At 34.7% G+C, this 26,361-nt stretch overlaps 1 protein-coding gene across 1 annotated transcript; it reads right to left on the bottom strand.

Moving 5' to 3' along the window:
* Positions 1–14,938: 14,938 nt before the first annotated feature.
* Positions 14,939–16,469, bottom strand: LOC146002105 (cuticle protein 19-like). Its single transcript, XM_083139824.1, has 3 exons — positions 16,429–16,469; positions 16,066–16,137; positions 14,939–15,370 (listed from the first exon to the last, which is right to left on the bottom strand). The coding sequence occupies exons 1-3, from the start codon at positions 16,441–16,443 to the stop codon at positions 15,113–15,115; spliced, it is 345 nt and encodes a 114-aa protein (XP_082995950.1). The 5' UTR covers positions 16,444–16,469; the 3' UTR covers positions 14,939–15,112.
* Between the last annotated feature and the right edge of the window lie 9,892 nt (positions 16,470–26,361).

Below are 26,361 nucleotides of genomic sequence, written 5' to 3'. Positions count from 1 at the left end.
TGTCAATTTGCATTCGGGGGTAGTTTCACAGTTACAAACTATTTAGGCCTTGATGAGAAGTTTAGTGTAAATAGGCATTTTGTTTATAATTTTGAAATTGAGGTCTAAGTTTGAAATCCTCATATTTAGGGATTGAACTCGTCACCTAACAGGTTGAAGACCCGTCCTGTTCTTTGTGCGTGACCTTTTTTATTTCTTCTATTCATTATTCATCCTCATCCTCGTGATTAGCCAAAAGTAAAATAAAAGAAGCCCTTCTCCGTGACCGTGCGGTCTAAGGAGCTGTGCTTTGGAGTCCGACTGCGGGACGGCATGCGGCTCGAGTCCGCCTTTGTTCAGTCTCTGGGGTTTCGACCTGTGTATAGGACCGGTGGCAACACACCATCGTGAGGAAATTGGGGAGCTACAAGTGAGTAGCGTAACACGGTCTCGGAAATCTCCAACTGCTGGGGGTTCGACGTGCTAACCCCACGTAACGCCATTACCGGTTGAAGAACTCCACACATCTTGGTAGGATTGTGAAAGGGAGACTGGCAGCCGGAAGATAGGCCCAGGCCTTTTCGAGGGCTGTCGAGCCATAAGTTATTATTATTTATCGTTCGAATTATAATTCCAATTAATCATTAACATATACAGTAAAACTTCTCAATAACGGACAGGCCTTGGGGAAAAATAAATATCCGTTATTAAGAAGTGTCCTCTATTCAGAAAAAAGTGTAGGACGTTACACAATATAGGATAAGAATATTACAGTACGTACTTTACGAACATAATGTTTTGTTTCCTACATTCAAGGAACAAAATACTGTACTACATACGGTGAATTTAAATTTACTAAAGTATCCCTACATACATTAGAAATTTCAAAAAAGAAAATACAGTACACGAAGTGTAATCTTTTGTTAAATTACTGCATTCAAAATGCTCTTTCAATTTCAATAGGCTGTAACTATTTCTGGTCAGACCCAGATTGTCCAAAATAATCGTCTATATTTTTCTGAATCTTAAAGTTCTTTACAATTGTCTTTTCAATATGTGTTTCAACTCAGATGCTAAACTGAGTTCCTCTTCATCTGTTTTTCTTAAAACTTTATACTTTCGACAACACCATTCAAATGTTAAGTTGTGAACTTTCAAGCCCTGTGTACTGGGAAATGAGCTTTTACCAGAAAGATTCTCATTTCCAGTCCACAATTTAAGGATGTCACTTTTGTTTCAAAAAATGTCACTGATCTGTATTTTTCCAATAGCAAACCGCACGGCCATTTCTCGAACATTAAGTTTTATCTTTCTCGTAGACATTGATTACTTCAACATTTTCCTTTTAAGTCAGTGCTTTGCGTTTCTGCGACATCGTAGCAGAAAGAAAGGCATTTGTTAATAGAGAAGTTAACAAATAATAATTTATCATCTGTTATGAATGAATTGACACAATTTCAAAGGGATATTAGACCGTTTGTACTGCTTGAAAGACATTGACAAATATTAATCAAATAACTATTTATGTTTGTGGCAATTCAGGACATACTAATTTTCCCCCTTTAACCCCTCGAGTTCAATGCAAGGATACCTCCGCAAATATCGAAGTTTTCTTTGTCACAAACAAGTATTCCTTGTACATTGCATGTAGGAGTAGTGTGGGATCTACATTTCACATTGGTCAACTGCTTCTATCTGCTTTTAGGAGTGATAGCTTGTATTGTAGTGGTTACCGTTAAAGATTGTAAACCTGATAGTCGTGTGTTCAAACCCCTCCGGTGCCAGAGAATTTTCGTAAGTTTTAGAAATATCCCATTTTGTTCATTGTCAACGTCGTGTGAAAGGGAATAATTCAGTTTGGAATTAACGATGGGGGGGAATTAATAAAACCTCCATTTCAACCAACCGAGAAGTGGAGAAAAATTATAAATATTAAAATTACATTCCTGCTTTTAGAGGTATAATCTCAGGTAAAATCGAAGATCTTACGTGGAAGATTTTATCTTGCTCTGACTCAACCAAAATACATTTTGCACCCATCTAATACAGTCTCCAATACATTTAAAAATGTTATTGAATGTTTCATGTCGATAATTTGATCAATGTATCAATTCTTGACGCAGAGACGATATTTTCTGCAAAAACATGTTCTCTCCTCCTATCGTCTTCAGTCTCTTCTGTTCTTCTGTTCTTCTCTTATCCTTCTTTTCTCTCCTGTTCTTCTCCTTTTCTTTTATCTCATATCGCAATGCCTCTATTTCTCGCCTCTTGTCTCCATCCCACTCTTGTCTCCATCCCAATCTTCTCTTCTCTTCTTATCTCATCTACTATCTTAGATTTCAGACTCCACTGCACTCTTCTCCTCTTCTTTTCGTTCTTCACTTTTTCCTACCTTTACTCTACTCTCCACTCCTCTCTTCTTGTATTTTCCTCTCCCCTCGAAACCACCCTCCTCCTCTTCTCTTATCTCAATTTCCTTTCTCTCTTCTCTCCTCCTTGCTCCATTTTCGTCATCTCATCTCGCATCTTTTGCCTTTCTCCTCATTACTTCTGCTATACACTTCTGTCCTCTATTTTCTTCCTTTGCTTTTCCTCTTTCCCTTTTTCTTTCTCTATTCTTCTCTCTTTCGACCCCTTCCGTTTCATCTCTCATTTTTTCTTTTGTTTAGACTCATTAACAAAAGTACTAGAAAATCGATTTTCTTTCTTTCAGAAAGTATTTCTCAATTGCAACAAATTTAATACTGATATTTTTTTTTAGTTTTATACAATCATACTTGGATTTCTTTCATTACCGTATTTGCAACCCTGAAATTTAGCCTAACTCTACACGCAAACCAACAACGCCTTGGGTAAGTTGGGTTGAATAATTTAAAATGTCGTTGTCCTAAGACTATTGAAAGACACTGTACAGGGTGGTCCAAAAGTGCGGAATGGACCGAATAGAACCGAAATGCATGGAGTTATTAAAAATTTTATATGTGTACATGTAGTTTGGGGATTGGGGAAACCTACAGAACCGCTTTTGAAATAGGGTCGCCATCTGGAAAGCCGCGATTTTGGATCGAGATAACTTTTTTGAAATAGGATACTAGGCATGTGATACATGAAATTACACTGAAAGAGGCTCACAAACACGATGGTAGCATTCATTTTTGCAAGACTTTATTCATGTTCATGCTACAGGGTGTTAAATCCTGTAGCAGAAAATGTCAATACTAGCAAGATCTTTTGGATAATGTCTAGGTAAAAATGAAACAATATTCAAAGTTGTTTCGCAACCTGTGTTATGCAGAGGGAAACGCATCTGTCTTCCATTAACAGTTCCATGCAGAACAGTGACATTTAACAAATGAACATGCTAGAATTAAGCACTATGTGCCATGGTGAACAACAATCTAAAAATGTACAATATTTGAAAAATGATAAAAATTGTACAACAATTCTAAGTTAAGATGTCATTAACACGAGATTAATTTTGATATTAATGTGGACAATACAACTAATTTGAAAGTGAATAACGAAATTCAAATGTACTGATTCAATATTCTTTATTTAATAAATAATATAAATTATTAAATGGACCTTCCTTCTGTTCATCCCAATAAGCCAACACCGGCGTGACCAAGGCCAATATGGGGCTGTACGTGGAGGTTGTGTCCGTGTTTCTTGACCACTGCGTTGAATCCATTGTGATCGTCAGCCACGTAGTCCACAGTTCTAACACTTCCGTCTGGTTCCACAAGACTGTACTGTCCCTTCACATGAGGTCCATCACGTACTTCATACTGGCTCTTGTGATCTCCAGTGTGGTGGTCGCTCACTGCATACTTGAATTCATATTTAGGATAAGCCTAAAATTGAAAAGAAAAATCCTTGAAAGTGTAGGGAACAGAGGGTTTCAGAACTTTCTTCAATAATTTATTACAAGAGTCAATTGAAAACTTTTAATGTCCAATAAGAATTGTACGTCGGACTGTGTGCAGCTCAAAATTACATGAGGCATTAACTTTTTTTTACAAACGACCTCAAGCCTGCAATACTAATCAGGTTATCTTCGAATCACCATTCTTGTTACTTTAATGGCATTGCCTCCTAGGCACACTTGCAGCAGTGAAGAAGACTGGTTTGGTCCACTATGTCAGCCTAAAACTTACAGAAATTTCTCAGCAAATGCAAATTCAATATCACTGTGCATGCTTACCACACCTGCAAGTTTACTAATGGAGAAAGTTCGACAATGGCCTCAGTTCGCAGGCACATGGGTGGAAAGACCTTTGCAGTGACTCATAAGTGACTGCACATTGACCCCAAAGACTTCTTCTTAAGGTATACAGGCACTAACTCAAAGTTGAAATATATGTAGATCAGCAATAGGTCTGTGCTAAAATGCAGCAAACTTGTGCAACCATACACACAGAAATCTACTAGATAAGAAACAAAATCAATTGAAGGTTCTCATTTGACTCTCCCATGTATGTTCTTGAATTTTCAGTCTTATATAACATTTGTGTAAAGATTGCAATAAAGTTGATGATACTATACTTTCATAATAATCCAAATGTTGAATTGGTGGTATTGCTGTTGACAAGGCAGCAATTGCGAGAATACCAAAAGCAATCTGCAAACGAAAATATATTAACATTAAATATTATAATATATTTAAATTCCATTAGATATGGTTAATATTTAACACATCCAATGAAAGTAAGTTTAAGTTCAAACATTATGTTGTAAATTACTCACAATCAAACTACCATGAAAAAGTTATCTTACAAGCAGAATGGAAATATTCTTAAAACCGGTCCAATTTGTTCTATGGCGGCGAAATCTCTAGATGTTCACTAAATGTACCTAGTGAAATCCATGAATTCGATTGGGAACAACTGTACAATGTATGAGAATTACTCACCACAACAGAGTTCATCTTAGAATTGTAGCTGATAGCGGTGGAAGATGTTATGATGTCTTGTGTAAAATCTGAACGTCTTTTATATGATGAAAAAGTGAAACTATTGTAGAGTGTCACATCCGTTGCATGAAACGTTAATCACCAATTTCCTCTTCGTGTGTATGATGCGCGAATTACGTAAAGGCATGCTTTGAGAGTGAAAGGGATTAAATAATTAATTGTGAGGCGTAAATTTTGATTGGATGGTGATTTTGAGGAAAAAGTATCACAGGTAAAATGAATGTAGTAATATAAACAAAATATTAAAAATTGATAAAATATGTTTGTCTTACACAAATACGTATATGTAGAAGTCTTTGTTTACTCTTTTACAATCCTTATTGGGGAGTTCTTGTACTTCTTTTATTTACATATTAAAGTGGATTAAACACAATGGAGGAGACGTTGTCTAATGGGTTTGTAAATACCTTTGCTTAAAATAACTTACTCTTCTTCATCTCTTGCTCCCACGCTAGTAATTTTCTTTACATAAATAGTTCTAGTCAAGTCAAGGACAAACACTACAGAAATTGCTTGACTATAAAATTATACGTCTTGATATTTTGGTTGTTTTTTCTCGCGACTCGAACTTGTAATTTTAATCTTCAGCGAAGATATTGTGAGCCAAAAATCGGTGTTCTCTACTTTTAAAATTCACAACTAACATTCTAGGCAGGGTTAAGTACATATGACTACATTACGAAAAGAGACTGCAAAAATAATTGAGAGAGATGGAAATATTCGATTCAATGTGATGTCATAAGTGACTCAAAATTATTAGAATCAATTAGAATTTTACATTATATTGTATTATCTAAATCATGCCTCTTCTTCACAGTATAAAAATTATATATATATATATATATATATACACTACAGTACAACTGTATATACGATTTATAAGTGTATCCATATTAGAGAGGCTTTTCTTTCTTGATTCAGGGATCCATTCAAAGACACTAGTTAGAATTATTCCATTGATGATGAAACTAAAGTGCATCATATTTCAAGTCAAGTGAATGAATTTAAAACGTGTCCAAAATATACTGATATTCTGAATCCATAATTTCTTTCATGCATAATTAAAAAAATTATCGATTTCACTCCGAAAGACAACAGTTTTCTCTACATAAACTAAAACATTGTTTCATCATAATACCATACTGGTATTATTTTGTCTTTGAATTTAAAACATAACTACTAATTATATAAACAACATGATAAATCAAATGGAAAATCAAGCCTAATTTGGAATCTATCATTTTACATAAAGAATTGTTCACAGCATCATTGAGTTTCCAAATGTAATACATGAAACTGCGTATTGTTACATTTTGGATACTTCTAACGGTAGTTTTACAACGGTTTATTACTTGAAACGTATTTTATCATTTATCCTCCCTGCCTTTTTTACGTGTTGCATGTGATTTGTATGTGTATTGTAACATGTGCTTTTACAGTGCCTCTCAAAAGTCTTAGGACAACGACATTTTATACTAGGCAACCTAACTTACCCAAGGCGTTGTTGGGTTGCGTGTAGATTTAGGCTCAATTTCCGGGTTTCCACATGCACAATAGATATTTATAATATACGCGAAAGATAGAAATCTAAGTATTATTGTATAAAACTAGAAACAATATCATTATTACATTTGTTGCATATGAGAAATATTCTGAAAGAAAGAAAATCTATTTTCTAGTACTTCATTGCTAATGAGTCTATACAAAGGAAAAGATGAGAGATGAAACGGTGAGGAGAAAGGCAGAAGATGCGATAGAAGAAAAGGAAAATAGGGGGGGAAAAGGAGAGAAGAGAGAAAGCAAATCGAGATGAGAGAAGATGAGAAAAGGATTTTGGAGAGAAGAGGAGGAAAAAGAAGAGTCGAGTGGAGAGTAGAGGAAAAGATAGATTAAAGAGAGGAAGGAAAAGAAGAGGAGAAGAGTGCAGTGGAGTCGGAAATATAAGACAGGAGAGGAGATAAGAAGAGTGGGATGGAGACAAGAGACGAGAAAAGAGAAAAGCCGATGAGATAATAGCAGAGGAGAATGACGAGTGAGAAGAAGGATAAGAGAAGAACAGAAGAGACTGGAGACGATAGGAGAGAAGAGGTTGTTGCAGATTATATCGTCTCGACTTCAAGAATTGATCAAATTATCGACACGAAATATTCAATAACATTTTAAAATGTATTGGAGAATGTATTAGATCGATGCGAAATGCTTTTTGGTTGAGTTCAGAGCGAGCTAAAATCTTCCACGTAAGATCTTTGATATTTCCTGCGATTATACCACTCAAAACATGAATGTAACTTTAATATTTATAAGAATTATTAAATTTTTCTCAACTTCTCGGTTCGTTGAAACGGAGATTTTTTAATTTAATATTTCCCCTCCCCCTCGTTAATTCCAAACTGAATCATTGCCTTTCACATGGCGTGGACAATGAACATAATGGGATATGTCTAAAACGTACGGAAAGTTTCTGCCACAGGAGGAGTTTGAACCTACGACCAGCAGGTTGACTATCCTCAACGGTAACCACTACCCTACAAGCTCTCGCTCTTGAAAGCAGGTAGAAGCAGCTGACCAATGTAAAAAACAGATGAACTCTCCTAACTAACTAACTAACTAACTAACTAACTCCCTAGCCTTCTTAAACCCGAAGGTTCATGGCTGCAGCAATACAGGCCTTCCATCTTTCCCTATCTTGAGCAAGTTCTATATATTCTTTTCCATCCCTACCGATTTCCCTTAGGTCCATCTCAACGTTGTCCCTCCATCTTCGTCTTGGCCTTCCTACAGGTCTCTTACCATCAGGTTTCCCAACAAGAATCCTGTAAACTCCTCTTTCCTCTCCCATTCGTGCCACATGGTCTGCCCACCTAAGTCTTCTTGATTTAATTATTCTAATAATATCTTGACATGAATACAAATTATGTAGTTCTAAATTATGTAACCTTCTCCACTCACCTGTCTCCTCATCCCTTTTAGGTCCAATGATTTTCCTAAGGATCTTATTTTCAAATACTCTCAATTTATGTTCCTCTTTCAATGTAAGGGACCAAGTTTCACATCCATATAATACTACAGGCTAGATTGCTGTTTTGTATATTTTAACTCTTAGTTTCTTAGATATTAAACGAGAAGACAAAAGTTTATGAAGAGAGAAGTAACATGCATTTCCTGAATTAAGCCTGCTTTATATTTCCTCTTTAATATAATTTTCATTTGTTAATATTACTCCTAAGTATTTGAATTTGGAAGCTGGTTCAAACGAGTTGTTATCAATAATTAGATTTTGAATATTACCTAACACTTGGTTTCGGCCTGTAAGCATATATATAGTTTTCTATTTGTTAACTTCTAAACCTATCTCTTTAGCAGTTTTGAAAAATATTTTAGCATTATTCTTAATTGTATTCACATCATCCCCCAGTAAGTCTACATCATCTGCATATGCTAACAACTGAGTCACACCATTTAATTTTAGTCCTTCTTTAGTTTCTTTTACCTTCCTAACAGCATATTCTAAGGCAAAATTAAAGAGCAATGGAGATAATGCATCTCCTTGTTTTAACCCATCATGAATTGTAAATTTGTCAGACATAATAATACCCACACGAATTTTACTTTCTGTTTCACTAGTGCATATTTTTATCATACTAACAAGCTTCTTAGGTATTCCAAACTCTAATAATATATTATATAATTTATCTCTGTTGACCGAATCATATGGTCTTTTGAAATCAATGAATAGCTGATGGACATTTTGATTATATTCCCACTTTTTTTCAAGTGTCTGTCTGATGTGAAAAATTTGATGTGTTAGTTTTAAATCCACATTGATAATCACCTGTAATTTCATTAGCATATGGGGTTAGTCTTGTTAAAATAATGTTAGATAATATTTTATATGTTGTTGAGAGTAGAGAAATTCCACGGTAATTATTGCAGATCATTTTATCACCTTTTTTAAAAACAGGAACAATTATGGATTCTTTCCACTGTTGAGGGATTTCTTCTTTATTCCATATTAAACAAATTAATTTATGAATTTGACAAATTAATGAATTTCCACCATATTTAATTAACTCAGCTGGTATTAAATCAATGCCAGGTGCTTTGTTATTCTTTAGCCTTTTAATAGCATCTTTTACTTCAGTCAAGTTACGTTCTGGAACTAAAGGTTCTGCTGTGTGTACTTCATTTACTTCTGATTTATCTCCTACATGGACATTTAAAAGGTCATTAAAGTAGTTCTTCCAACTATTTAGAATATCGGTTGGGTCAGCTAGAAAATCACCGTCTTTATCTTTTATCAAGTTTACTTTAGGTTGTCACCCCTTTCTAAACTCATTTACACCTTTATATAAATCTCTGATATTTTTATTTTTGCTGTTCGTTTCAATTTCGTTAATTTTGCTTTTCAAGTAATCTCTTTTTTTACTTCTAAACGTGCGGTTAACTTCTCGCTTTATTCTATTATAATTGTTTAGATTTGTATCATCAGAGTTATTTAACCACCTAAGTTTAGCCTGATTTCTTATTTCTATTAGATTATGACATTCATTATCAAACCATGGCTTACTTTTTCTCGGTTTATGGTATCCTATACTTTCTTTAGCTCCTGATTCTATTGCATTACGTATGTGCTCCCAATTCTTATTTACGTCTGTTTCATTTATATTTTCATCATCATTTAAATCCTGCAAAACATCAAATCTATTTGACAGTTTAATTTGGTAATCCTTCTTAATTCTTTCATGAGTAAACTTTCCTGTATCAAATTTTATAACTTTTAGATTTTGTTGCTTATGATTTATCACTGAGAGTATTTATCTTAATTTAGCAAATACTAAATAATGGTCACTGGCACAGTCAGCACCTCTATGTGTACGAACGTCAATTATACTAGTATGCTTTCTCTTATCAATGAGAATATGATCTATCTGATTATGAGTTTTACCATCTGGAGAAGACCAGGTATATTTATGGATATCTTTATGTTTAAAAGTGGTACTTTTCACAATTAAATTCTTTGAGGTTGCAAAAATAATCAATCTTATACCATTATCATTACTTAATTCATGAAGACTTTCTTTACCAATTGTGGGTTTAAATGTCTCTTCTTTGCCAATCTGTGCATTACAGTCACCTAACAGAATTTTCATATCATACTGAGAAAATTTATAAAATACCTGTTCTAACTCTGTATAAAAATCATCTTTAGTATTATCATCTTTATCTTCCGTTGGTGCATGTATGTTTATTAAAATAATTTTACACCTACCCTGAAAAACTGCATATGATATCCTATCATTAATAAAATCTGCTGTTTTAAGAGCCGAGATAATTCTATTACTTATGAAAAAGCCTGTTCCAAAATTATGATTTTCAGTACCACCATAGAAAAAAGTATAATTTTTAGTTTTAAAATTCCCTTCTCCTGGCCACCTAACTTCCTGGACAGCTACTATATCTAATTTATACTTAACCATCTCATTAAGTGTACACTGAAATGAACCAGGCCGGTAAAGGCTCAGAACATTCCAAGTGCCTAATTTATATCCTTATTCCTAATGTAGATCTTATCCTTAGTCCAGGGACCTCCCAAAGTAGTCCCCACCCGGAGATCCGATCGGGGGACTATTTTACCTCCGGAATATTTTACCTTGGGAACATCCATGGCCTTATATTGCTGTTTCTTGACATTTTATTTACAATGCAGAGTTGTCAGCTCTACGCCTCACCCCCAATATGAATGGAGGAACTACTACACAAGTAGTAGTTTCTCTACTACTTGTACTCTCCTACTCTCCTACTACATGTAATGTACTAATAATACTTGTTTGTAACAATGAAAACTAAGGTAGTACGGATCGGTTAAAACATTTAATAGAGAGTTGCACATGATGATAGGCTAACTTTTGATTAGATATTTGCGAAGGTATCCTTGCATTGAGCTCGAGTGGGAAAGAGGTATAATTAGTATGTCCTGAATTGCCACAAACATAAATAGTTATTTAATTAATATTTGTCAATGTGTTTGAAGCAGTGCAAAATTATAGTTTAGAGTATCATAATTCACGATGTTATACATGAAAATATCCCTTTGAACGTGACTCATTTCATTTATTTGTTGTTTTTTTTAGTTAATTCCAGATGCACAACAATGTAGATACTATATCTATACACTGCTATTACAAATAATGTTACCATGCTATTGTTTAATAGAAGGAGAAATATATATATAAATATATATATATATATATATATATATATATATATATATATATATATATATATATATATATATATATATATATATATATATATATTTTAAAGAAAGAAACCTCGTATGGAGGATCAAACCTTGGACATCTTACAATGCTACAAGAACTCTGAACTCTGATTAGTCATTCATTGGAATTTTGATTCCGAAATAACTTCCTTTACTTGCTACATGTATGCGAATCACACTCTGTACCACTTATCTCTCGAGCAGGTGAACGGAAACAAGTATCTGAGCAGCGATGAATACGTGAGAGGAACGGGATTGCGCGGAGGGAGGAAAGCCAATGCAGTTACAAGAATTCCCAGCAACGTGTACGGCTTCGCTCTGTCTTCTCGATCGCAACCTCCCCTTACCCCACCTTCTCTTCCGCGATGCGCTGCTTTACTCCAGAGAAGCTGGGACAGGGTACAGTAAATTGATTTCGCAAAAAGTATCTCTCTGTGCCACACATTTAATTCTTATTCACATGAAAGGAAATGTTGTCAATTTGCATTCGGGTTTTTTACAGTTACAAATTTTTTAGGCCTCGATAAGAAGTTTAGTGTAAATATGTATTTTGTTTATAATTTTGAAATTGAGGTCTAAGGTTGAAATCCTCATATTTATGGATTGAACTCGTCACCTAAGAGGTTGAAGACCCGTCCTGTTCTTTGTGCGTGACCTTTTTTTATTTCTTCTATTCATTATTCATCCTCGTCCTCGTGATTAGCCAAAGGTAAAATAAGAGAAGTCGTCCTCCGTGACCGTGCGGTCTAAGGAGCTGTGCTTTGGACTCCGACTGCATAATGTTTTTTTCCCTACATTCAAGGAACAAAATACTGTATTACATACGGTGAATTTAAATTTACTAAAGTATCCCTACATACATTACAATTTTCAAAAAAGAAAATACAGTACATGTAGTGTAATCCTTTGTTAAAGTACTGCATTCAAAATACTTTTTCATTTTCAAAAGGTTCTAAATATTTCTAGCTAGATCCAGATTGTCCAAAATAATCATCTATATTTTTCTAAATCTTAAAGTTATTTACAATTCTCTTTTCAATATGTGTTTCAAGTTAGATGATAAACTGAGTTCCTCTTCATCTGTTTTTCATAAAACGTGATGCTTTCGACAGCACCATTCAAATGTTATGTTGTGAACTTTCAAGCCCTGTGTACTGGGAAATGAGCATTTAAAAGAAAGATTCTCATTTCCAGTCCACAATTTAAGGCTGTCACTTTTGTTTCTTAAAATGTTACTGATCTGTATTTTTTCAATTGCAAGCCGCACGGCCATGTCTCGAACAGTAATTTTCTCTTTCTCGTAGACATAGATTACTTCAACATTTTCCTTTAAAGTCAGTCGTTTGTGTTTCTGCAACATCGTAGCAGAAGTGACACACACATCTCAAGATAACCACAAAGCATACTGTCTACTGTCTGCACTTCTAAAATGAAATACGTTCGGTGTAACATGAAAAAATGCGCGCTTGTTCGAAATACTGGCCATTGTTGTGTCGAATTCCAGGAATTGCGACCATTTTCTTTCAGGCTGTCCGTTATTAAGAAGTTTTATTTGCGTTGGGGAGGTAGTTTTCAGTATCCGCGTAAATTATTAAGAAAGTCCGTTAATGAGTAGTAATATTGCAATTAAACCATGTATTTCTGTCGGGGAATTTAAAAAATATCCTTAATTTAGAGGTGTCCGTTAGGAGAAGTTTTACTGTATACGTCAGTTGATTTCATGAAAACGAAAAGAACAGGCACTTCCACACATTCTATGCAGGTAGTATACAAAAACAAACTAAAATAAATAAACAAATAAATGAATTAACACGTTCAAAGAGATATTTTCATGTATTAGACAGTGTGTACTGCTTGAAAGACATTGACAAATATATTAATGAAATAACTATTTATGTTTGTGGCAATTCAGGACGTACTAATTTTACCCCTTTTCCCCCTCGAGTTCAATGCAAGGATACCTCCGCAAATATCGAAGTTTTCTTTGTCACAAACAAGTATTCTTTGCACAGTACATGTAGGAGTAGTGTGGGATCTACATTTCACATTGGTCAACTGCTTCTATCTGTTTTTAGGGGCGATAGCTTGTAGGGTAGTGGTTACCGTTAAAGCTTGTCAACCCCTTCGGTGGCAGAAAATTTTCTTAAGTTTGGACATATCCCATTTTGTTCATTGTCAACGTTGTGTGAAAGGGAATGATTCAGTTTAGAATTAACGATGAGGGGAAGTAAGAAAACCTCCATTTCAACTAACCTAGAAGTGGAGAAAAATTATAAATATTAAAATTACATTCCTGCTTTTAGTGGTGTAATCGCATGTAAAATCGTAGATCTTACGTGGAAGATTTTATCTTGCTCTGACTCAACCAAAAGACATTTTGCACCCATCTAATACAGTCTCCAATACATTTAAAAATGTTATTGAATGCTTCATGTCGATAATTTGATCAATGTATCAATTCTTGACGCACAGACGATATTTTCTGCAACTAAATCATCTCTCCTCTCGTCTTCAGTATCTTCTGTTCTTCTCTTCTTCTCCTTCTCTCCCCTCCTTCTCCTCTGCTTTTATCTCATTTCGTTCTCCCTCCATTTCTCGCCTCTTGCCTCGATTCCACTCTTGACTCCATACCACTCTTCTCTTCTCTTCTTATCTCCTCTCCTGTCTTAGATATCCGACTCCACTGAACTCTTCTCCTCTTATTTTCGTTCTTCTATTTTCCTTTCTTTTACTCTACACTCCACTCCCTTCTTCTCGTCTCCTCTCCAAAACCCTCTCCTGCTCTTCTCTTATCACAATTTCCTTTCTCTCTTCTCTCCTGCTTGCTCCATTTTCGTCATCTCATCTCGGTAATTTTGTCGTTCCCCTCATTACTTCTCCTATCCACTTCTGTCCTCCATTTTCTTCCTTTGCTTTTCCTCTTCCTCTTTTGCTTTCTCTATTCTCCTCTCTTTTGTCCCCTTCTGTTTCATCTCTCATCTTTTCCTTTGTGTAGACTCATTAGCAATGAAAAACTAGAAAAATCGATTTTCTTTCTTTGAGAATATATTTCTCATTTTCAACAAATTCAGTAATGATATTTTTACTAGATTTATACAATAATACTTGGAATTCTTTCATTCGCGTATTTCCAAATCTGAAATTTAGCCTAACTCTACACGCAACCCAACAACGCCTTGGGTAAGTTGGGTTGCCTAGTTTAAAATGTCGTTGTTCTTTGACTATTGAAAGACATTGAACAGGGTGGTCCAAGAGGGCGGAATGGACCAAATAAAACCGAAATGCATGCGGTTATTGAAATTTTATATGTATACATGTAGTTTGGGGATTGGGGAAACCTACTGAACCGCTTTTGAAATATGGTCGCCATCTGGAAAGCCGCGATTTTGGATCGAGATCACTTTTTATAAATGGGAACCTAGACATGTGACACATGAAATCACACTGAAACAAGACTTGATTCATGTTCATGCTACAGGGTGTTAAATTCTGTAGCAGGAAATGTTAATACTAGCAAGATCTCTTGGAGAATAAGTAGGAAAAAATGAAACCCTATTCAAAGTTGTTTTGCGACCTGTGTTACACAGAGGGAGACGCATCTGTCCTCCATTAACAGTTCCATGCAGAACAGTGAAAATTAACAAATTATCATGCTAGAATTAATCACAATGTGACATGGTGAACAATAACGCTACAATATTTGAAAAATGATAAAACTTGTACAACAATTCTAAGTTAAGAAGTCATTAACAGAGGGTTAATTTTGATATTGATGTGGATAATACAACTAATTTGAAAGTGAATAATGAAATACAAAGTTACCGATTCAGTTTTCTTTATTTAATAAATAATATAAATTATTAAATGGACCTTCCTTGGGTTCATCCCAATAAGCCAACGCCGGCATGACCAAGGCTTAGATGGGGCTGTACGTGGAGGTTGTGTCCGTGTTTCTTGACGACTGCGTTGAATCCATTGTGATCGTCAGCCACGTAGTCCACAGTTCTAACACTTCCGTCTGGTTCCACAAGACTGTACTGTCCCTTCACATGAGGTCCATCACGTACTTCATACTGGCTCTTGTGATCTCCAGTGTGATGGTCGCTCACTGCATACTTGAATTCATATTTAGGATAAGCCTAAAATTGAAAAGAAAAATCCTTGAAAGTGGAGGGAACAGAGGGTTTCAGAACTTTCTTCAATAATTTATTACAAGAGTCAATTGAAAACTTTAAAAGTCCAATAAAAATTGTACGTCGGACTGTATGTAGCTCAAAATTACATGAGGCATTAACTGTTTTTTCCAAACGACCTCAAGCCTGCAATACTAATCAGGTTATCTTCGAATCACCATTCTTGTTACTTTAATGGCATTGCCTCCTAGGCACACTTGCAGCAGTGAAGAAGACTGGTTTGGTCCACTGTGTCAGCCTAAAACTTACAGAAATTTCTCAGCAAATGCAAATTCAATATCACTGTGCATGCTTACCACACCTGCAAGTTTACTAATGGAGAAAGTTCGACAATGGCCTCAGTTCGCAGGCACATGGGTGGAAAGACCTTTGCAGTGACTCATAAGTGACTGCACATGGACCCCAAAGACTTCTTCTTAAGGTATACAGGCACTAACTCAAAGTTGAAATATATGTAGATCAGCAATAAGTCTGTGCTAAAATGCAGCAAACTTGTGCAACCATACACACAGAAATCTACTAGATAAGAAACAAAATCAATTGAAGGTTCTCATTTGACTCTCCCATGTATGTTCTTGAATTTTCAGTCTTATATAACATTTGTGTAAAGATTGCAATAAAGTTGATGATACTATACTTACATAATAATCCAAATGTTGAATTGGTGGTATTGCTGTTGACAAGGCAGCAATTGCGAGAATACCAAAAGCAATCTGCAAACGAAAATATATTAACATTAAATATTATAATATATTTAAATTCCATTAGATATGGTTAATATTTAACACATCCAATGAAAGTAAGTTTAAGTTCAAACATTATGTTGTAAATTACTCACAATCAAACTACCATGAAAAAGTTATCTTACAAGCAGAATGGAAATATTCTTAAAACCGGTCCAATTTGTTCTATGGCGGCGAAATCTCTAGATGTTCACTAAATGTACCTAGTGAAATCCATGAATTCGATTGGGAACAACTGTACAATGTATGAGAATTACTCACCACAACAGAGTTCATCTTAGAATTGTAGCTGATAGCGGTGGAAGATGTTATGATGTCTTGTGTAAAATCTGAACGTCTTTTATATGATGAAAAAGTGAAACTATTGTAGAGTGTCACATCCGTTGCATGAAACGTTAATCACCAATTTCCTCTTCGTGTGTATGATGCGCGAATTACGTAAAGGCATGCTTTGAGAGTGAAAGGGATTAAATAATTAATTGTGAGGCGTAAATTTTGATTGGATGGTGATTTTGAGGAAAAAGTATCACAGGTAAAATGAATGTAGTAATATAAACAAAATATTAAAAATTGATAAAATATGTTTGTCTTACACAAATACGTATATGTAGAAGTCTTTGTTTACTCTTTTACAATCCTTATTGGGGAGTTCTTGTACTTCTTTTATTTACATATTAAAGTGGATTAAACACAATGGAAGAGACGTTGTCTAATGGGTTTGTAAATACCTTTGCTTAAAATAACTTACTCTTCTTCATCTCTTGCTCCCACGCTAGTAATTTTCTTTACATAAATAGTTCTAGTCAAGTCAAGGACAAACACTACAGAAATTGCTTGACTATAAAATTATACGTCTTGATATTTTGGTTGTTTTTTCTCGCGACTCGAACTTGTAATTTTAATCTTCAGCGAAGATATTGTGAGCCAAAAATCGGTGTTCTCTACTTTTAAAATTCACAACTAACATTCTAGGCAGGGTTAAGTACATATGACTACATTACGAAAAGAGACTGCAAAAATAATTGAGAGAGATGGAAATATTCGATTCAATGTGATGTCATAAGTGACTCAAAATTATTAGAATCAATTAGAATTTTACATTATATTGTATTATCTAAATCATGCCTCTTCTTCACAGTATAAAAATTATATATATATATATATATATATACACTACAGTACAACTGTATATACGATTTATAAGTGTATCCATATTAGAGAGGCTTTTCTTTCTTGATTCAGGGATCCATTCAAAGACACTAGTTAGAATTATTCCATTGATGATGAAACTAAAGTGCATCATATTTCAAGTCAAGTGAATGAATTTAAAACGTGTCCAAAATATACTGATATTCTGAATCCATAATTTCTTTCATGCATAATTAAAAAAATTATCGATTTCACTCCGAAAGACAACAGTTTTCTCTACATAAACTAAAACATTGTTTCATCATAATACCATACTGGTATTATTTTGTCTTTGAATTTAAAACATAACTACTAATTATATAAACAACATGATAAATCAAATGGAAAATCAAGCCTAATTTGGAATCTATCATTTTACATAAAGAATTGTTCACAGCATCATTGAGTTTCCAAATGTAATACATGAAACTGCGTATTGTTACATTTTGGATACTTCTAACGGTAGTTTTACAACGGTTTATTACTTGAAACGTATTTTATCATTTATCCTCCCTGCCTTTTTTACGTGTTGCATGTGATTTGTATGTGTATTGTAACATGTGCTTTTACAGTGCCTCTCAAAAGTCTTAGGACAACGACATTTTATACTAGGCAACCTAACTTACCCAAGGCGTTGTTGGGTTGCGTGTAGATTTAGGCTCAATTTCCGGGTTTCCACATGCACAATAGATATTTATAATATACGCGAAAGATAGAAATCTAAGTATTATTGTATAAAACTAGAAACAATATCATTATTACATTTGTTGCATATGAGAAATATTCTGAAAGAAAGAAAATCTATTTTCTAGTACTTCATTGCTAATGAGTCTATACAAAGGAAAAGATGAGAGATGAAACGGTGAGGAGAAAGGCAGAAGATGCGATAGAAGAAAAGGAAAATAGGGGGGGAAAAGGAGAGAAGAGAGAAAGCAAATCGAGATGAGAGAAGATGAGAAAAGGATTTTGGAGAGAAGAGGAGGAAAAAGAAGAGTCGAGTGGAGAGTAGAGGAAAAGATAGATTAAAGAGAGGAAGGAAAAGAAGAGGAGAAGAGTGCAGTGGAGTCGGAAATATAAGACAGGAGAGGAGATAAGAAGAGTGGGATGGAGACAAGAGACGAGAAAAGAGAAAAGCCGATGAGATAATAGCAGAGGAGAATGACGAGTGAGAAGAAGGATAAGAGAAGAACAGAAGAGACTGGAGACGATAGGAGAGAAGAGGTTGTTGCAGATTATATCGTCTCGACTTCAAGAATTGATCAAATTATCGACACGAAATATTCAATAACATTTTAAAATGTATTGGAGAATGTATTAGATCGATGCGAAATGCTTTTTGGTTGAGTTCAGAGCGAGCTAAAATCTTCCACGTAAGATCTTTGATATTTCCTGCGATTATACCACTCAAAACATGAATGTAACTTTAATATTTATAAGAATTATTAAATTTTTCTCAACTTCTCGGTTCGTTGAAACGGAGATTTTTTAATTTAATATTTCCCCTCCCCCTCGTTAATTCCAAACTGAATCATTGCCTTTCACATGGCGTGGACAATGAACATAATGGGATATGTCTAAAACGTACGGAAAGTTTCTGCCACAGGAGGAGTTTGAACCTACGACCAGCAGGTTGACTATCCTCAACGGTAACCACTACCCTACAAGCTCTCGCTCTTGAAAGCAGGTAGAAGCAGCTGACCAATGTAAAAAACAGATGAACTCTCCTAACTAACTAACTAACTAACTAACTAACTCCCTAGCCTTCTTAAACCCGAAGGTTCATGGCTGCAGCAATACAGGCCTTCCATCTTTCCCTATCTTGAGCAAGTTCTATATATTCTTTTCCATCCCTACCGATTTCCCTTAGGTCCATCTCAACGTTGTCCCTCCATCTTCGTCTTGGCCTTCCTACAGGTCTCTTACCATCAGGTTTCCCAACAAGAATCCTGTAAACTCCTCTTTCCTCTCCCATTCGTGCCACATGGTCTGCCCACCTAAGTCTTCTTGATTTAATTATTCTAATAATATCTTGACATGAATACAAATTATGTAGTTCTAAATTATGTAACCTTCTCCACTCACCTGTCTCCTCATCCCTTTTAGGTCCAATGATTTTCCTAAGGATCTTATTTTCAAATACTCTCAATTTATGTTCCTCTTTCAATGTAAGGGACCAAGTTTCACATCCATATAATACTACAGGCTAGATTGCTGTTTTGTATATTTTAACTCTTAGTTTCTTAGATATTAAACGAGAAGACAAAAGTTTATGAAGAGAGAAGTAACATGCATTTCCTGAATTAAGCCTGCTTTATATTTCCTCTTTAATATAATTTTCATTTGTTAATATTACTCCTAAGTATTTGAATTTGGAAACTGGTTCAAACGAGTTGTTATCAATAATTAGATTTTGAATATTACCTAACACTTGGTTTCGGCCTGTAAGCATATATATAGTTTTCTATTTGTTAACTTCTAAACCTATCTCTTTAGCAGTTTTGAAAAATATTTTAGCATTATTCTTAATTGTATTCACATCATCCCCCAGTAAGTCTACATCATCTGCATATGCTAACAACTGAGTCACACCATTTAATTTTAGTCCTTCTTTAGTTTCTTTTACCTTCCTAACAGCATATTCTAAGGCAAAATTAAAGAGCAATGGAGATAATGCATCTCCTTGTTTTAACCCATCATGAATTGTAAATTTGTCAGACATAATAATACCCACACGAATTTTACTTTCTGTTTCACTAGTGCATATTTTTATCATACTAACAAGCTTCTTAGGTATTCCAAACTCTAATAATATATTATATAATTTATCTCTGTTGACCGAATCATATGGTCTTTTGAAATCAATGAATAGCTGATGGACATTTTGATTATATTCCCACTTTTTTTCAAGTGTCTGTCTGATGTGAAAAATTTGATGTGTTAGTTTTAAATCCACATTGATAATCACCTGTAATTTCATTAGCATATGGGGTTAGTCTTGTTAAAATAATGTTAGATAATATTTTATATGTTGTTGAGAGTAGAGAAATTCCACGGTAATTATTGCAGTTCATTTTATCACCTTTTTTAAAAACAGGAACAATTATGGATTCTTTCCACTGTTGAGGGATTTCTTCTTTATTCCATATTAAACAAATTAATTTATGAATTTGACAAATTAATGAATTTCCACCATATTTAATTAACTCAGCTGGTATTAAATCAATGCCAGGTGCTTTGTTATTCTTTAGCCTTTTAATAGCATCTTTTACTTCAGTCAAGTTACGTTCTGGAACTAAAGGTTCTGCTGTGTGTACTTCATTTACTTCTGATTTATCTCCTACATGGACATTTAAAAGGTCATTAAAGTAGTTCTTCCAACTATTTAGAATATCGGTTGGGTCAGCTAGAAAATCACCGTCTTTATCTTTTATCAAGTTTACTTTAGGTTGTCACCCCTTTCTAAACTCATTTACACCTTTATATAAATCTCTGATATTTTTATTTTTGCTGTTCGTTTCAATTTCGTTAATTTTGCTTTTCAAGTAATCTCTTTTTTTACTTCTAAACGTGCGGTTAACTTCTCGCTTTATTCTATTATAATTGTTTAGATTTGTATCATCAGAGTTATTTAACCACCTAAGTCTAGCCTGATTTCTTATTTCTATTAGATTATGACATTCATTATCAAACCATGGCTTACTTTTTCTCGGTTTATGGTATCCTATACTTTCTTTAGCTCCTGATTCTATTGCATTACGTATGTGCTCCCAATTCTTATTTACGTCTGTTTCATTTATATTTTCATCATCATTTAAATCCTGCAAAACATCAAATCTATTTGACAGTTTAATTTGGTAATCCTTCTTAATTCTTTCATGAGTAAACTTTCCTGTATCAAATTTTATAACTTTTAGATTTTGTTGCTTATGATTTATCACTGAGAGTATTTATCTTAATTTAGCAAATACTAAATAATGGTCACTGGCACAGTCAGCACCTCTATGTGTACGAACGTCAATTATACTAGTATGCTTTCTCTTATCAATGAGAATATGATCTATCTGATTATGAGTTTTACCATCTGGAGAAGACCAGGTATATTTATGGATATCTTTATGTTTAAAAGTGGTACTTTTCACAATTAAATTCTTTGAGGTTGCAAAAATAATCAATCTTATACCATTATCAATACTTAATTCATGAAGACTTTCTTTACCAATCGTCGGTTTAAATGTCTCTTCTTTGCCAATCTGTGCATTACAGTCACCTAACAGAATTTTCATATCATACTGAGAAAATTTATAAAATACCTGTTCTAACTCTGTATAAAAATCATCTTTAGTATTATCATCTTTATCTTCCGTTGGTGCATGTATGTTTATTAAAATAATTTTACACCACCTACCCTGAAAAACTGCATATGATATCCTATCATTAATAAAATCTGCTGTTTTAAAATTCCCTTCTCCTGGCCACCTAACTTCCTGGACAGCTACTATATCTAATTTATACTTAACCATCTCATTAAGTGTACACTGAAATGAACCAGGCCGGTAAAGGCTCAGAACATTCCAAGTGCCTAATTTATATCCTTATTCCTAATGTAGATCTTATCCTTAGTCCAGGGACCTCCCAAAGTAGTCCCCACCCGGAGATCCGATCGGGGGACTATTTTACCTCCGGAATATTTTACCTTGGGAACATCCATGGCCTTATATTGCTGTTTCTTGACATTTTATTTACAATGCAGAGTTGTCAGCTCTACGCCTCACCCCCAATATGAATGGAGGAACTACTACACAAGTAGTAGTTTCTCTACTACTTGTACTCTCCTACTCTCCTACTACATGTAATGTACTAATAATACTTGTTTGTAACAATGAAAACTAAGGTAGTACGGATCGGTTAAAACATTTAATAGAGAGTTGCACATGATGATAGGCTAACTTTTGATTAGATATTTGCGAAGGTATCCTTGCATTGAGCTCGAGTGGGAAAGAGGTATAATTAGTATGTCCTGAATTGCCACAAACATAAATAGTTATTTAATTAATATTTGTCAATGTGTTTGAAGCAGTGCAAAATTATAGTTTAGAGTATCATAATTCACGATGTTATACATGAAAATATCCCTTTGAACGTGACTCATTTCATTTATTTGTTGTTTTTTTTAGTTAATTCCAGATGCACAACAATGTAGATACTATATCTATACACTGCTATTACAAATAATGTTACCATGCTATTGTTTAATAGAAGGAGAAATATATATATATATATATATATATATATATATTTTAAAGAAAGAAACCTCGTATGGAGGATCAAACCTTGGACATCTTACAATGCTACAAGAACTCTGAACTCTGATTAGTCATTCATTGGAATTTTGATTCCGAAATAACTTCCTTTACTTGCTACATGTATGCGAATCACACTCTGTACCACTTATCTCTCGAGCAGGTGAACGGAAACAAGTATCTGAGCAGCGATGAATACGTGAGAGGAACGGGATTGCGCGGAGGGAGGAAAGCCAATGCAGTTACAAGAATTCCCAGCAACGTGTACGGCTTCGCTCTGTCTTCTCGATCGCAACCTCCCCTTACCCCACCTTCTCTTCCGCGATGCGCTGCTTTACTCCAGAGAAGCTGGGACAGGGTACAGTAAATTGATTTCGCAAAAAGTATCTCTCTGTGCCACACATTTAATTCTTATTCACATGAAAGGAAATGTTGTCAATTTGCATTCGGGTTTTTTACAGTTACAAATTTTTTAGGCCTCGATAAGAAGTTTAGTGTAAATATGTATTTTGTTTATAATTTTGAAATTGAGGTCTAAGGTTGAAATCCTCATATTTATGGATTGAACTCGTCACCTAAGAGGTTGAAGACCCGTCCTGTTCTTTGTGCGTGACCTTTTTTTATTTCTTCTATTCATTATTCATCCTCGTCCTCGTGATTAGCCAAAGGTAAAATAAGAGAAGTCGTCCTCCGTGACCGTGCGGTCTAAGGAGCTGTGCTTTGGACTCCGACTGCATAATGTTTTTTTCCCTACATTCAAGGAACAAAATACTGTATTACATACGGTGAATTTAAATTTACTAAAGTATCCCTACATACATTACAATTTTCAAAAAAGAAAATACAGTACATGTAGTGTAATCCTTTGTTAAAGTACTGCATTCAAAATACTTTTTCATTTTCAAAAGGTTCTAAATATTTCTAGCTAGATCCAGATTGTCCAAAATAATCATCTATATTTTTCTAAATCTTAAAGTTATTTACAATTCTCTTTTCAATATGTGTTTCAAGTTAGATGATAAACTGAGTTCCTCTTCATCTGTTTTTCATAAAACGTGATGCTTTCGACAGCACCATTCAAATGTTATGTTGTGAACTTTCAAGCCCTGTGTACTGGGAAATGAGCATTTAAAAGAAAGATTCTCATTTCCAGTCCACAATTTAAGGCTGTCACTTTTGTTTCTTAAAATGTTACTGATCTGTATTTTTTCAATTGCAAGCCGCACGGCCATGTCTCGAACAGTAATTTTCTCTTTCTCGTAGACATAGATTACTTCAACATTTTCCTTTAAAGTCAGTCGTTTGTGTTTCTGCAACATCGTAGCAGAAGTGACACACACATCTCAAGATAACCACAAAGCATACTGTCTACTGTCTGCACTTCTAAAATGAAATACGTTCGGTGTAACATGAAAAAATGCGCGCTTGTTCGAAATACTGGCCATTGTTGTGTCGAATTCCAGGAATTGCGACCATTTTCTTTCAGGCTGTCCGTTATTAAGAAGTTTTATTTGCGTTGGGGAGGTAGTTTTCAGTATCCGCGTAAATTATTAAGAAAGTCCGTTAATGAGTAGTAATATTGCAATTAAACCATGTATTTCTGTCGGGGAATTTAAAAAATATCCTTAATTTAGAGGTGTCCGTTAGGAGAAGTTTTACTGTATACGTCAGTTGATTTCATGAAAACGAAAAGAACAGGCACTTCCACACATTCTATGCAGGTAGTATACAAAAACAAACTAAAATAAATAAACAAATAAATGAATTAACACGTTCAAAGAGATATTTTCATGTATTAGACAGTGTGTACTGCTTGAAAGACATTGACAAATATATTAATGAAATAACTATTTATGTTTGTGGCAATTCAGGACGTACTAATTTTACCCCTTTTCCCCCTCGAGTTCAATGCAAGGATACCTCCGCAAATATCGAAGTTTTCTTTGTCACAAACAAGTATTCTTTGCACAGTACATGTAGGAGTAGTGTGGGATCTACATTTCACATTGGTCAACTGCTTCTATCTGTTTTTAGGGGCGATAGCTTGTAGGGTAGTGGTTACCGTTAAAGCTTGTCAACCCCTTCGGTGGCAGAAAATTTTCTTAAGTTTGGACATATCCCATTTTGTTCATTGTCAACGTTGTGTGAAAGGGAATGATTCAGTTTAGAATTAACGATGAGGGGAAGTAAGAAAACCTCCATTTCAACTAACCTAGAAGTGGAGAAAAATTATAAATATTAAAATTACATTCCTGCTTTTAGTGGTGTAATCGCATGTAAAATCGTAGATCTTACGTGGAAGATTTTATCTTGCTCTGACTCAACCAAAAGACATTTTGCACCCATCTAATACAGTCTCCAATACATTTAAAAATGTTATTGAATGCTTCATGTCGATAATTTGATCAATGTATCAATTCTTGACGCACAGACGATATTTTCTGCAACTAAATCATCTCTCCTCTCGTCTTCAGTATCTTCTGTTCTTCTCTTCTTCTCCTTCTCTCCCCTCCTTCTCCTCTGCTTTTATCTCATTTCGTTCTCCCTCCATTTCTCGCCTCTTGCCTCGATTCCACTCTTGACTCCATACCACTCTTCTCTTCTCTTCTTATCTCCTCTCCTGTCTTAGATATCCGACTCCACTGAACTCTTCTCCTCTTATTTTCGTTCTTCTATTTTCCTTTCTTTTACTCTACACTCCACTCCCTTCTTCTCGTCTCCTCTCCAAAACCCTCTCCTGCTCTTCTCTTATCACAATTTCCTTTCTCTCTTCTCTCCTGCTTGCTCCATTTTCGTCATCTCATCTCGGTAATTTTGTCGTTCCCCTCATTACTTCTCCTATCCACTTCTGTCCTCCATTTTCTTCCTTTGCTTTTCCTCTTCCTCTTTTGCTTTCTCTATTCTCCTCTCTTTTGTCCCCTTCTGTTTCATCTCTCATCTTTTCCTTTGTGTAGACTCATTAGCAATGAAAAACTAGAAAAATCGATTTTCTTTCTTTGAGAATATATTTCTCATTTTCAACAAATTCAGTAATGATATTTTTACTAGATTTATACAATAATACTTGGAATTCTTTCATTCGCGTATTTCCAAATCTGAAATTTAGCCTAACTCTACACGCAACCCAACAACGCCTTGGGTAAGTTGGGTTGCCTAGTTTAAAATGTCGTTGTTCTTTGACTATTGAAAGACATTGAACAGGGTGGTCCAAGAGGGCGGAATGGACCAAATAAAACCGAAATGCATGCGGTTATTGAAATTTTATATGTATACATGTAGTTTGGGGATTGGGGAAACCTACTGAACCGCTTTTGAAATATGGTCGCCATCTGGAAAGCCGCGATTTTGGATCGAGATCACTTTTTATAAATGGGAACCTAGACATGTGACACATGAAATCACACTGAAACAAGACTTGATTCATGTTCATGCTACAGGGTGTTAAATTCTGTAGCAGGAAATGTTAATACTAGCAAGATCTCTTGGAGAATAAGTAGGAAAAAATGAAACCCTATTCAAAGTTGTTTTGCGACCTGTGTTACACAGAGGGAGACGCATCTGTCCTCCATTAACAGTTCCATGCAGAACAGTGAAAATTAACAAATTATCATGCTAGAATTAATCACAATGTGACATGGTGAACAATAACGCTACAATATTTGAAAAATGATAAAACTTGTACAACAATTCTAAGTTAAGAAGTCAT

Source organism: Lepisma saccharinum, chromosome 18 (genome assembly GCF_977018435.1).
Source record: "Lepisma saccharinum chromosome 18, izLepSacc3.1, whole genome shotgun sequence".
NCBI classification, from domain to species: domain Eukaryota; kingdom Metazoa; phylum Arthropoda; class Insecta; order Zygentoma; family Lepismatidae; genus Lepisma; species Lepisma saccharinum.
Note: the sequence above shows the minus strand (reverse complement) of the source record. Positions and strands in the feature narration are given on the sequence as shown.